Genomic DNA, 15,105 nt, shown 5'->3' on the forward strand with positions numbered 1-15,105 from the left:
CCACCGAGATGGCTCACAGCCATTTGCTTTTTAGGCTGCTGACTGACATGCTGCTTTACACCATCACGGACACTCTGATCTAGTTTTCACCAAGATAAAATGCAAACGCAAAGGCGAACCACACGCAAAAAACCCCAAAAGATAGTGGCTGCTCTAGATGAGCAGCCTGATTTGCATTTTCGTTGGTTTGAATCATATGCAGAACGCTGAAACACAAAAATACAGTTTCTAACATAATGATTCTACAGCCACATTGATACATCGGCAGCTGAACGGGTTGAGATACTAATTTTGTCTTAGAACCTACTTGCTGCTAGCGATGACTCAGAAAACCCACGTAAAGAGACTATCTTAATTTCATTACCTCAACCCTGTAATCTCTGGCTTCTCTTCTTATTCACGCAGAGAGTGGAGTTGCCGCTGGCCCCCAAAGCGGCCGAACGCCAGAGCGATGTCCCACTGGACCTCTGCGAAGGTGCAAAGGCCCCAGCAGAGTGGCACCCTATCAAACCGCTCTGCTGCAGTGACCAGAGCTGGCCCATTCACTGGCAACACACTGTGACTATAACCAGTCAATAAAAAGCGCCTCTTATGTTCTATGTGACAGTGGAATTTAACTGCTAATTTGGAAGTCGATTGAAGAGGCAAAATGATGTCAAATTGCGAATATAAGTGGCCTGTCTGCTGCTGTTCCCTGTCTCCTGTAGCAGCTGGTGGGATGGGCCCGCGCAGATCTGTCCGCCCAGCCCAGTGAGAGCAGTACTGATATCCTGGATGTCGATGCACACCTGCGCCATGCCCTGATGTCTATGCTTCAGACGAGGGGTGAACCACCGCTCTTCCTTCCCCTTCCCTTTCTTCTTCAGCTTCCACAAGAAAGAAAAGAGAAAGGGATATGCTCCAAATGGAAACTGCCGGAAGCCTGAAGGTCGATGACTGGAGCACCAAAGCCCTTGCTTGGAGATCTCAGAGAAGTTTTGATACATAGAAAGTAAATCCCTTCAGAGGAATTTAAACTGGGAGCTCCTCCACAGGGAGGACCAAAGGTATTGCAAGCTCTCACGGTGACTGGGGCCATTCAGCTGAAGGGAATGGACTGAACCTAGTGAAGTTGGTAACTCCCGAGTTGCACACAGGGGAGGTCTAGGGGCATGCACCAACTGCTTCAACAGATTTTTCTGTTCCTGTTGTGCTGAACCACTTGCTAACAGAGACAGACCAACAGGCTTCAAAACAGTCTATAGAAATATAGGAAGAGCAACAAATAATACACTTACTTAAAAAGTTCATTCCTCATTATAGCTCTGTTTGTTTGTGGGTCGATTGCGTAGACCATGAGGTCAGACTTGGTGTAGTCCTCTTCAGAGTACCCATCCCCAAACCTCCGTGCACCGATGGATTCCACCACGACTGTCGCACCGGGAATCTGGTCTTGGACATAGCGCTCCAAAATCCTAAAGATGAGAGGGAGCCAGAAAGCTGCAGTGATTTATTTGTGCTGATCAAGACTGAAAACAGCCCAAACAAGATACTAATAGACAAAAACCACAGGCTTAGAAGGATGGTAACCTTCAGAGCACTTTTAAAAAACCTCTGCTCCAATATAACCTCTGAAATGCCGAACTCTTGGAAAAAGCTTAGAAGTGTTAGGAGAGGTCACCAGAAATAGTGTCCTTAAGTCTTGCTCTTTGTATTTATGACATCAGTTGAGGTTTAAAAGGCTCATGGGAAACACCATCTATATTTCAAGAAAAAAACCCTGTCATCCTTTTATTAAGCTATATGATTTCAGAACTCTTCAATTGCAGCCTTACACAGGGCGCATACCATAAATTTTCACCCACAGAAACAACTACTTCAACCACTTTCAGTAGGATATTTTATCTAGCCCTCCGATAAAGCACAACGTATCAGGTGCCAGAACACCTGCTACTCCAAAAGGCATGAGCAACTTTTACGGGCATAAGAAAGTGGGAATATTGAGCCGACACGTTTACCACAGCAAAAAATAAAATAAACTGCAGAAGTTCTACAAGCAGAAGAAAGACAGGTTGACAGAATTCATTGGCAGCTACGCCCGAGCTCACAGGGGCATAACTAGAAACCAAAACAAATCTGTTCATTTTCCAAAGAGAGGGATTCATTACAGGCCACCAGAGCACCGAATGGCGCGCTCTGCGGATGTGTCCATGAATCGCAATAGGTCAATACAGGAGATAAATGCAATGCTGGGGAATTAAAATTTATTAGAGATGGTGACATTTACCTGCCATTTTATTAATTCTTGTCATATGACCTATTTTCTTTATTACTGAATATTCTTTCCTCTTTTTGACAACTGACTGCCCGCAGACATCTTCGTTTGTGCTTTTGGAAGCCTTTGTTCTAAATTCAAAATCTCATATTTTTCTACAGTTTTCCATGCAGAACTGTTTATGGGAGAAGTCCTAACGTGTGATGTTATTCCTAAAATATTCAAAAAGGCAAAGGGAGAGCGGCTGTTTGCAGAATGTCCCTCCAAACAAACAAATAGCACTCGTGCCTACGCCAGGTTGAACTGCCTGCAGGGGCACCAAAGCAATGGGGAAAGGACCTCGCTGAGCTCCTGGGAAGTTTCTGCAGAGATAGCAAGCACGCTTGTACCTCAGATATGGAGTTTATGAGAAGTTATAAGCATAAGGCACTCCTGCTCTAACAAACTGCTTTAGAAAGGACAATAACTTAACAAAGTTTTAGAAAAATATATTCTTTTCCTTCTTCTTTGTCTGGTCCACTGCCCTAATGGGGCCCGGGCAATTTGCTGAGTTCCTGTAGCAGGCTGCTTCTCTGTATCTGCTGCGCTGTGCACCCAAGGGAAAAAGGAGGTTTAGAAGTATTACAGCTCAGCTGGACGACCATCAAATTCTGTATGACGCAGGGAGAACCGGTATTCCCATCGAGGCTGTAGCTGGGGCTGGCAGCCAAGACGGTGGGGAGCCCAACTCCGGCAAGAACGCATGGAGCCAGAAGGAAAATGGAAAGCTGCTTAGACAGTGCCATAAGAGCTTTAACCATGGCTGTTGGGCAAGGACAGAATACATCTCAGGGAAAATGGGAAGAGCGTCTTTGCATGCAGACTTGCTAACGGCGTGATGAGGCTTCCAAATGGGGAATGAGGAGGGTTCAGTTAAAGACCACAAAGAGTTTTATAAACAAAGACATAGAAACTATTAGCATCAATGTTGGATACAAGGACAAAAAAGTATGGGGAAATAAACAAGAGAAGCTGGAAGGCTAAACACTCTATCAGAACGAGTTATGGGAAAACACAAGATTTTTCTGGGCTAATTTATGTTATTAGACTATCAAATCAAAAGGCAATAGCTAAGTTAGGAGGCAAAAGCAGGGGAATGAGAAGGAATATGCTGCTTGATGTATCACGGATGCACTAGGGTGTGGAGGAAGACAAATCTCATTAAAAAGGGCATCCATGACTTTAAGTCACTTCTTGTTTTGAACAAAATTTTTTGCAGTTGCTGAGGTTACATTTTGCTGTTGTTTTTTTTTTTTTTCCTGACACAAGATTTCCAAAGTACAGTAATGCTGTCAAAGCAGTATCACCGTATCATAATTTTTCAAGACCACTGATTCACATTTATCCATCCAGTTTCTCTGCTCTTTGTTTTAAAGTTTAGCAGGCCCTTAAAATAGAAGCTTTTCTATAAGATTTTGAAAAACCCAAGTCTGCCAGACCCAGGTCCTAGCCTAGCAGTAAATGTATACTCTTAGTGCAGAGCCATTTTTGTTGGGAAAATGAAAACAGTAGATTGTCTGACACATTGCTTGTTGACTGGCATCCTCTAAACAAGACTCCTGTTGTTTGCAGATATGGTAAGCTGTACTCATCTCTGCTTCTGGCATGTATTTACCTGGCAGCAAGGGTGATAACCGGTCACAGGCACCTCAGTGACAGTAATTCTCCCAGGTAAAACTTGACAAAACAAATCTGGGATATGCAGATTACTATTAAAAAACACCCCCGAACATTACATAAATGTAAGGGACTAAAAGAAACTACAACCATCTTTAGAATGGCCTTTTGCACAAGGATTCAGATAGACCAAGTGTGTAAGAGATTTACCTCCCTAATCAGCATACCGTCATCGCCTGTTGCTGCAGAGGGGGGGATGCTTTTGTCTCCTTGCGGAGAACTATTGTTTCACTCAAGACAGAAACATCCTGTAAGGCTGGAAGGTTATAACGTAGGCTCAGTTTTAGCAGAACTGGTAACAACATTCCCCTTCCTCAGAAATTCCTGGCATGGCTTCTGCTGGGATTCATTGTCTTTGAGAATATCTTTGTCTAAAACATGATTAAAAGTGAAGAACAAATAGCATGCTACTTTCTATGAGAAACAGGTACATTGCAGCCATCGGCTTTAACTGACGTTGCAAGAAACACCACAAAGTATAGTGGAATGACAATAATATTTCACCTGAAACACACAAATTGCATGTTTAGGTTGAAATATATAATAAAAATGCACTGAAGACTGAAAAGTAGCAATTGAAGAATGCACTTAAAAATAGGGCAGTTCCCCATAGAGTTATTTTAAAAGTCATTCAGCTGAACTTGTGATGCTGAAAACACAGCAGTGTTTTAAAACTCTACTGAAAGTGGCCACCTGCTTGTAGTACTACTTACAAGACCAGGTTTTAAAACACACACTTTAAGTAACAACAGCGTCTGCAGTTCTACTTTATTTATCAGCAGAAGTTAGCTTAAAATTAGCCTGTCACTTGTTAATGCAACAAGGGTAATTACCGTCCTCCCAACAGTGGTGTAGTGAGAGGCACAACCAGCAACTTAACAGGCGATGAGACTTTCCTACTGCTCTAACTCCATTTAGCTCTGCAGAAATAATGTAATGAACAGAAATGCCTCCCAGTGCGTCTTCATTACCACTGCTTGCGAATCCCCACCAGTGACACCAGTGAAATTAAATGAAGGACAAAAGGATTTTCACTGTCATTGAGGACATAATGGAGACTTAGATACCCTGAAAGTGCAGAAATTATTTTTTTTGTCCTTGGATGCAAAAAAAAAAAGATGGAAAGGCAAAAAAACCCAGTTATGTTGGTTTGTGGAGCTCTCCCTTGGCTGGTGGCATCCCGCTTCCCAGAACATTTCTGAAACCAGCAGGCCGACACCCAAAATCTGAGATAAGGCACCCTGTTCCCGGGCCACACGCAGCACTTTGCCCACGAGCCGACACGCGCCCCTGAGGCGTCACGCCACGTGGCAGGGCTGAGGCTGCCGCACCCCGTTACAGGCAGATGAGACCCTACTGAGCAGAGGACTAAATTAAGGGGTGCACCCTGGCATCACAGCATCGTGGTGCTTTCTCCCCAACAGCTGCACAAATCCGGCATGCCAGACACGTGCCCCAGCCTGGCAGAGATGCTGCTACTGGGAAAGATGCAAAGAACCGCTTGGAATCTTTGAAAACTAATGTGAAAGTCCGTAAGAGTCAGTTAATTCACCTCAAAATATGAGATACGGCATCAGCCGCATGAGAGCCCAGCAGCAACGGCAACTCAACTAGACTAACAGTCATCGTGTAAGTCTTGGTAAGTCAGCAGCAAGGTTTAATGACCCCCTGTTGTCCCTGGTGGAGAACATGCATGACATGGTGTGAAAGAGCACCGCCACGTTCCAGTATTTCTATACCCTTGAGACAGCTTGCTAAGTTGTACGTTTATCCTCTGAATCGGCACACAAAAGAAACAGATCAATTTGCAGAAAATTTTAGATCCTCACCAGTACCTGAATTTAATAACTAAACAATTTTCTTAGCAGAATATTCTATGGAAAAAAAGATGTTTCTGTTCTTTAGTGATTTGATAGCCTGCTGTGTTTCTGGAGCACATAAAATATTTTAAGAAGTGGGAAAAAAAAACCCCAAACAAGAATCCATTCTCTCTTTCAGGACTCTGAAATAAGCAGTACCATAGACTTGAAATTGAATTGGAGACTAGATAATCTGCAAACTTCTGGCTTCTCCACTGAAAATTCTAGCTCCCCAAAACAACTGAGTACTAATAATGAATTTATATTCTAGGTATTTGAAAATGTAAGCAAATTTGGCAACAATGCGCAGATGAGAGCACTCAGCTCTGCCGGCAGGCATCAATACAGACTTTTCTAGTGTTTCGTTTAACCTGAGTACATGCTCTCAATTTTGCTCAACATCAGCCAAATTCCGGCTGTGTTGAGTTTTTTGCAAGGTTAATAATTGACAACAAACCTGCTGGATTTTCAATCGTACTTTCACAAATAGATAAGGACCAAGTCCAGCCCCTCCTGTGCAGTTAGCTGCAGCTTTGGAGAGCTGCTGCACTTGGGCCCCAGCTGCCAGATGCCTTATTACAACATCCATAGAGCGCAGGGAAGGTTATACCAATTCTGAGGCCTCTGGAGAAGGGCTGAGCTGCTTTGGAGCTGCCAACACAACTCCAGAAACCCTTACTAGTCAGCTCAGTCAGCCTGCTTTGTGCTGCAACGTAGAATAAAAAAGCCAGAACTGGGGTTTGTTTCAAGCCTAAGACGACTACTTCTTTATAAAACAGCCTTTTGACAAAGATTATTTCTACTTTTATACCACACACAAGGCATCTATCTAGCAGGAAGGAGCACCACTGAGCCAATTTACTCTGCATATAATATCATCTGAATTATTTAGAAAACAACCCAGAGACAATGTCTTTATACATACTTATCCTAATCCTATAACAGCGTACTGGATTGCACACCACAAAGGAAATGTGCCTTCTTACATATTGCTAGAGTTTCTTTTCTTCTTTTTGTGCTCATCATGTGTAATCCTGTCCTCCAAAAAACCTACGTGCACTCCAACATTTCATTTCAGTATCATTTTTCCCAGTCACAGAAGGAACATTATGCTACGCTCGCCCAAAGAGTAATACACAAAGACATCTTGACTTTGACCCAGAAGACATATCTTCAGATCTCAGCACAAAAGGGTTTTACTGCAATAGTAAGCAATTTCAGAATAAAGCAGAAGTTTACAGCTTTATCTGAGAAGCCGCGCACTGTATTATAGCACTTCAGAGAAAATATATTAACGGAACAACATTCGGTATTATAGAGAGGAGGGGGGAGAAGATCGCTGAACCAGTGCTTCCCAGCTGGCAGTGGAAGTAGCAAGTGGAAAAGCTGGAGCTGAATAAGCTTTGGTCTCTATTACCTGACTTAATAAAGGCAGCCTAATATTATTAATCATCCTGATTACAGTGGAGGGAGGCTAAGATCAGCTAAGACATGGAATGGGCTCAGTTAACCACTGTACAAAGCGAGAACTACAGGACAAGCATTCTCCAAGAAAAGCCAGATGTAGGGTGGATACGAAATACGATGCAGCCAGTCGGTGGCAAATGTTCCCCTAATCTCATTATTTATTTATTTGCTAATTTTGCAATTTAATTTAGAATGAAACAGCACAGTGCAAAGAAGTGAAGGGGAAAAGGCAAAGGGGAGGTGGACTGGAGTGCCAGGAGCAAAATGAACCTATATAACAGCGTCAGAAAGTGCTGAGGCAAAGAACAGGGCAGCTCTAGCAGTGCCTATGACTAAAGAACATTTAATAACGGGGAGGAAAGCAAGTGCTAGCTGTGAAGAGTGTTTAATGGCAAGTTCACTGCCACCACCCCAATGCGCAAGAAGTCCAGCCACCTGTCATTAGGCTTAATTCAGTAATTACGTGGCAAAAATCATGAAGCAAGCAACTGAATAGCACTTGTCCTGTGGGAAAACTAACGAGTCTGAGTGATTTATATACTGCAACTACATCCAGCAGGAGAGACAAGCTTATTTTCTACCAATTCATGGACTGAGGAGAAGAAAAAACACTGGTGCACTAAGGTTGAATATTTTAAGAGAGTCAAGAGCACTTTCAGAGGCACTACACTTCCAAACAAGCACCTCTAAGGCAGCCCATATGAGGGGTAGTGGTGTCTGGCTTTGCTGACCGTACCGAGAATGCTGGAATCCTAGCGATGCCTCATAACACCTGGTTTCATTATACACAGCCACATCGTGATAAATATGCTGCATTTAAGAGGCATTCACGCACCCTCCCAATTACCGAATATACCGACGTTCTAACAAAAAAGAAAGCAGGAAGACAAAGAACTGAAATACAGCGATACACACAAGTGCCACGTAAAGCACTCACGTCCGCTTTCCCTTTTAAATGCCACCGACTGCCTTCTGCAGCTGAGGATTAGAAAACAGAATTTGCTATACTGTCAACAGCAAAACACAACTGAAGGGAAATCATCCACACTCTCAAACATTTCCCTAAAGAGAGGGCTGTGCATTGCAGCTCCTGTATAGAAAAATATATTATCTCATATGCCATGATTAGACATAAAATTATATATGATGTGCAACGTACATGTGATGTATATTATGATATACAACTGATAGCAATATATATTGCTATACTATATATTATGACATTTCTTTGAAGTGGACCACAGTTTCTATGCAGCAAAGCAGAGCAGACACTTCTTTGAGAAACGATGGCACCTTCATGTATACAAACTCTTAAGTTAGCAGCTGAATGTTCATAATCCGACACACTCGCTCAGGTGTGTCTCCAAGGATCAACATTTGCTTTTACATTTGGTTTGTCTGGTAAAAAACTGCCTGGTCACTTCTATATTGCATCAGAGGGTTCAACATGGATCATCTTTAACTATGGAACTGCTCCATTCTTTTATAACCATTCAGGTACTAAAGGACTGCAGACTGCAACAGGCCAAAATACACATAAAGGAGAAGTTCCCTGGAATTATCACATTTCCAGTAATTTTGTCTTGAAAAGTAGGGAACAACCTCTGTTAAGATACACACAATACACACGAACGTCCAGAAGACAGATAAAGTTGCTACTCAAGAACACCTGCACCTGAATTCCAGTTCCAGAGCCAGGTCTGGCCAGGAGGCTGCACGCACCCAAATTCCTCAGCCCAGGAGAATGAAAATGCTGGAGCGGTGCAGAGAGACGGCAGGCTCAAAAGCCCACAATACACAACTAGTACGAGCATTTTGGGACCTCTGCCTCCGCACTAGTACAGGCACCGCGACTTGTCTGTTATGAAGCCAAACTATAAAAAAAAAAATAATAAAGGGAATCACCATCAAGACCACACGGAAAACAGGGGCGACTACAGAAACCTCTTGATGTGGGAAGTCAAGATTTCAGTGTTTAAATATTAATACTTACTAATAATGTATTATAAATAATCAAACAATTCTCTCTTGCTGTATCTATACACATTTATTAGCAGTATGAGGTGATTACATCTGATCCTCTTTTCCAATGAAAGACTCCCACACCACCACTAGATCTTCTTCATGTGGACAGAAAAGAAACTCCGTTCTTTCCGGGCTCGCTTGTCACTATGGGGAGGAAAGAACATGGGAAACCTCACATGGTTTTTGAAAGTGAGGAGACAATCCTCATACCGTTCTTTAACAGCTCCAAAGCAGTTCAAGTGCAGCTAAACGTGTTTTCTTTACCCATCCGATCGGCTCAGAAAGCACACGCAAGGCAAAAAATGTTAACATTAATGTTGAAAATGATGCCCAAACGGTACTGTCTGGCTCTAGTTCAGGAAAGAAGAGTTCCCTAAGCATTATTATCACCATTTTGTAGGGTTTGTAGGCTGTAGGGCAAACCCAGCCTTTTCAAGAGGGGTATCTAAGGCACATTTCACGAAAGCACTCATTCTGAGCCACTCCATTATTCCATTTAAGTGAAAGCGATTTGCCACCTGTAGAAGTGCGTACAGGGGAACTTAATACACAAGACGTTGCTATTACCTGTGCGATGAGAGAAACACAGGTCTCTCCTGGTAATGCGGCGCATCTGATTTTAGCTAAAGGCTTAAGTTGTAGTCATGTGAAAACCAAAGAACCAAATGCTCTGAGCATGAAGTTGCCCATTTTATTCCAGTTCAAATGCTGTTCCTTGCCCTACAAGTAAGCACTCACAAACACTGCCATACTTACAGAACACTGTGTCGAGTGCCTTCACCAAGTTTTCTGAAGGAGAGAAACGTGCACTGAATTTCCCGCTAAGCCTCACGCCATTTTTGTTGTCATCTTCTGTAGCAGACATAAATGGACTTATCTGAACAGACATAGTTAAAGCGGATGAACAAGTTGGCAAATCTGAAACTGATGTGCAGTCCAGAGGATATGAAAAGCTTGTTGATGAAATCAGAGCAGTTGGAGGAAAACTGAGGTGCTTACTGAATGACAGCAAAGGGTCACGACACTATCAGAAATGCCAGCTGAAGATACACCCACCATTGTATCCCTCGAAAAGCCCAAACTCCTAAGGCCAAACAGACAGAGATGGTTTAAAACTTGTCTTCTATGGTATGCTTCCTTTCTTTGGACCATTAACCAACGTACATCTCGCGGCTCTGCTGAGTAAGCCTTCCCAGAGTGGAAGAACTGAATTAATTATATATTTCTTAATACCTTGTATCCACTCTCTAACGAAAATTACAGGCAACTGGGAAGAACCTGTTATAACTTCTTCTCCAAAGTTGTTTAAATCCCTATTTATTTTATTACAAAAAATCAATATAATTTCAAAAATGGCCCAACTACCCACTTCGCTAACATTCCCCACAATCGAGCACTGCGATTGGTGGTTAAATGTTATATTTTCAGGCATTAATATTTACTATCACTCCAGTGCCAAAATGAGAGGAGAAAGAGCTGAATAACCTCTGTAGTGATTAATTTAGTTAATGATATAGCCTTTTTATCTGTTAATGAATTGTACAAAGTGTTCTAATTTTATGAATTAGTGCATTATTTGAAATGGCTCAGAAACTTCTTTAGGCAAAAGTACTTTAGCCTGAGAAGGTCTCCAAATTATTAGGTTTCCTTTTGCCTGTGGTTGTATCTTCTGTATAGCATATGAAAAATCACAAATTCCTAGTATTTTGGTTTTATGTCCTGCCTGAATTATTAAAGCTTTTATAAAACCAGGGAGATAACGTGTTTTTAAACTGCAGGAGGAAAATCCAATAAATTTGAAGATGGCAATGAAAGAAATACATTTCTGTGCGAAACAGGTAAGGACACACATGCAAAATTATTTCTGAGACTTTTGCTCTCTGCAAATATTTTCAATAAGGGATGTGACGATTTTAAAACAAGCTAATGCAATCTCTTCTGGCAAAGGCTGTCCTTGAAAGCCTATCCTTAGAAGTGAAATTCTTACCCTATGTTCACTTGCTGGCCTCACAGTGTTCGTGAACGTAAAGGCTCCCCAAGCTAATTTTGAGAATTCAAAACCTGGCCATGTTTTTTATTTTTCTAATTTTTATACCCATTCGGAAGCTTCATCCACTGTGAAATATTTACACAGCTGTCAGAGACTTCTAGGCACAAGGGCCAGAACAGCATGAAACAAGTTTTAAAAGATTCCAACCTGGCAGAAAAGAGTTTTTTGGAGCATGGAGACTGAGGAACGTGGCTCCCGGCCACTTTCCAAGACTGTGGCATGATATGCCAGCTATTCCTCTGGGCCGCAGAGGAGAGAAGCAAGAGTACGGTTATGCTAGGATTGATTGTTGTGGCACTGAACGCTGCTGAGACGTGCTGGGAGCTGGAAACAAGATGCTCCGGTGTTTGCAAAAGGAGTTTTTTGCAGGGATGGTGAAAGGGCGAGACGCAATCTGCTCTTGCTGGTCCTGCCATGCCACCCATTGCAGCATCCACCCTCCCAGTCCCACGACATCTGTGCGATGTGGTTGACATTCTTCATTCAAGCCAGGCTTGTTCTACCTTGTTTTCAAACCACCTCCTGTAAGAGCTGTCTGTATTTTGCCCGTGGATCCTTTGGCTCCAGGACAGTCCAGAACTGGGAGGATCTCAAGCACAGCCTAAGTCCTGTTTAGCACGAGATCTCTGCCACATCACGTGGAAACACATGGTACAGAACATGAGTTCATCTTCTCCGCTCAAGAAAACAGAAGCCCGGGAGGTTACTGTGTGAAGAAAAGTTTGTACACTGCAGCACGCTGAGGCGAACCTGAAGGCTTAGCAAAGCAGAAGCAAACTTCTCCTATTACTGTCACTGGAAGAGATATTGTTCTTCACCTCTCCAGCCAACACCAACACCTGACACTTTTGGAAAGCTGGATCTTAAGTGTTGAACACGCAGACTCCTTTATTATTCTTAGCTCTAGGGCATGAAGTCCCTGTGAATCCAGGCTATTGCCTGAACAACTTAATTAGTGTTTCTGACCTTAGAATCTACCAGAGCTAACTTACCCCTGGCTCAAAAAAGAGAGAGAAAAGGGGAACATGTCCTAAATCTCCAGAAGCAAATTCGTTGACATTTTTTCCTAGTCTAATGGAGTCGCGAGCCATTTAGAGACAACACACTTCTTTTTCAGTGAGTGATAATATCAACCCTAAAGTATTTCAATTTCCATGGAGAAGTAAAGGTATGACAACAGCCAGGGTGGAACAGACCTACTGAAATCTGAAAAATGCCATTTATCACTGATTAAACTGATAGAAGAGTACAAAGATTGTTTTTAAACTATTTCCTATAGTATTTGCTTTCCCATATTGCCTAATTCATGGTTATATGCCTAATGACACAAAGCATAGAAAATCATCCTTGTCTTACAAAAAGAAGGTAAAAGTAAAAACCTGACGCCTGGAAGCTGCTGATGTTGTGGTATATGAGTGCTATTAAAACATATTTTACTAAAAGGATTTTAGCTGGCTTCCAGCATGATAAAATACCTTGCTTTTATTGCAAAGCATTAATGTTTCCAATTACCCATCCCTCCATCACAACATTTTATACCTGCTAGGCCTGAATAATGACACCCGGTTACCAATTTTTTGCAGTTAAAATTTTCTGTAGTGATGCCAGTGGTATTAATTGTACCAGTATAAGTTTTCTAAATTCTGCTTTCCCTTACAGCTATGTAACCCAAATAAAAGGATAGTGAAGCAATACAGCTCACGGAGACACACTGCCTCAACCTTTTGGAGATGTGCTTTATTCATTTTACACCCTGGATTTTGACAGGTGCAGGTTCTGTGCTCAGCGTTTGGAGGCTCCACTGTGGTCTATATTAGGGGCAGCTCTGAACCTACTTTGAGCCTGCAAAGTGGGCAAATGTGTAAGCAAAGAAGTTCTGTACCTCTGCCTTCTCCAGAAGAGGGGCAAAATTGTGGATTGGGGGCGGGAGGGGGAAGGCAGTGTTGTCACCCAGCCAGTTGTGCTGCCCATCAAAACACCCACTTGCTCTTTTCCAAGTCTTTTGGCAAAAAAAAGTAGATCGTGGTGTAAAGGAAGCAGTCCTTGCTGAATCTAAACACAAAAACAGTGATCTGTCTGATATTTGTAGAGTAAATAAATGTATTACCCTATGAGTTGATCTTTGTTTTGTTCCACAAGGGTGGGAGGAACATTAGAGACGATGACTTGCATATCCAACTGATTGACCACAGAGACCTGGAAACAAAAGAGTGAAATTCAATTGGCACTCCCATGCATAACATCCTCCCCACACAAAAAAGAATGGAGTAATTACTTCCTGCCTTCACAGCCATGCCCTGATGTACGGATTTCTCGTTTTAATTCCAAATAAGAGAGCTGGGAAATCTTGCTTTGCTTGGCAGCCAAAACCAATAAACAGCAGGCAAAGATCTAACTAGAACTGTAATTGCAAGACTGCATCAGAATTATAGCTTTTTAAGGCAGGGACTACGAGACCTGTTCTTCATAGTTTAGACTTCACATACAGAATCATGGATCTCCCATATGCCGTATTCAAAATCACTTATGAGCATTTTATTATTTTTGATGACTTGACAGGAAAATCCAACCTTGGAAATATGCAGCTTGCACCAATGTAAATGCAAATAGCAGATTAATTCAACTAAACCAATGATACTTCTTTAGAAAACTCACAAAGGAAACTGTTCATCTATTTTGAAGTCATCTGTGTGAGTTATTCTAATATCTGATATTTTTTTTTTAGCTTCTCCCTCTATATGGCATAAAACTGTGCAGAACCACATGCATTTTACAATTGCACTTATTTAGAAGGACAGGAAAAATGCCTCTTTCAATACACTCAATACTTGTGTGCTTTATTCAGGGTTCCCAGGAAAGAACCGACTGACCTCAGAACAAATCTCTCACATTAGCATTTTCTGCTACAAAAGCAATGTAACTCTTCTCTTTCTCAACGGCATGGTGGACGGTCAGCGTGCAGAACGCACTACACGCATGCATGAAATTCAGCAGATCTGGCAAACTCTGCTTCACATCTCCTGATCTAGTCTCCTCAAGCTATTTTTATCGCAAGAAAAGACTGCCTTCCAGTAGAATGACTGCATGCTTTTTCCTCCCTTTTAAATATTTTTGCATTTTGTAATGGCTCTCTCTTTGCTAGCACAGCCAGCTTCCCCTTAGGTTGTGAAAGGAACAGTTACTTCCCATACTGGTGGAGAAAAGAAAACATTCCTTAAAACTTGGCTCGTATCCATACAGGCAGGAGAGCAAACATTACACTCCAAATCACCTCCCTAGAGAGGATTCTGGAGGTAAGTTTGGAAACACAGGACAACTTTAAACCTGGTAATTTTAAAAATTGGAGTTAGCTGATTCAATTCTGAAAGAACAAAACAACCCGTTTTTCAAAAGGGAAGTCTGAGCCCTGTAAGCACTTCAGCAGACAAGCCATAATACACTTCCACATCAAACACTGATTCACCAGCTTTGAAGCTTAAATCAACCTGAATTATTTAAATGTTCTTGAAATGTCATCAGATGCACTGATCAGCATGTTCAGACTTCTGTGTAAGAAAAACAGAATTATAATGAACTCAAAACAAATTTTAGACTATGATCATTGAAAGGAACTCTAAAGCAGTGAACAGTTTAATAGAATTAACTACATTAGCCAATTCAAGCAACCACTGTGCACCTATGTACCGAGTACTGCATAAATGCAACGGTTAAAAAAAGGCATTAGTTCCTTTGAT

General features: G+C 42.0%; 1 protein-coding gene across 5 annotated transcripts in view; it reads right to left on the minus strand.

The window, feature by feature from the left end:
* Positions 1-15,105, minus strand: part of PCDH15 (protocadherin related 15) — an 826,977-nt gene that overhangs the window by 31,385 nt on the left and 780,487 nt on the right. For all 5 annotated transcript variants that reach the window (XM_064464573.1, XM_064464572.1, XM_064464569.1 and 2 more), the window contains 2 exons: positions 13,479-13,567; positions 1,278-1,454 (listed from right to left, as the gene is read on the minus strand). In XM_064464573.1, the coding sequence (XP_064320643.1) occupies positions 1,278-1,454; positions 13,479-13,567 (266 nt within the window). The remainder of the gene's footprint in view (positions 1-1,277; positions 1,455-13,478; positions 13,568-15,105) is intronic.

The sequence above is a fragment of the Phalacrocorax carbo genome, chromosome 13, assembly GCF_963921805.1.
Source record: "Phalacrocorax carbo chromosome 13, bPhaCar2.1, whole genome shotgun sequence".
Taxonomy (NCBI): domain Eukaryota; kingdom Metazoa; phylum Chordata; class Aves; order Suliformes; family Phalacrocoracidae; genus Phalacrocorax; species Phalacrocorax carbo.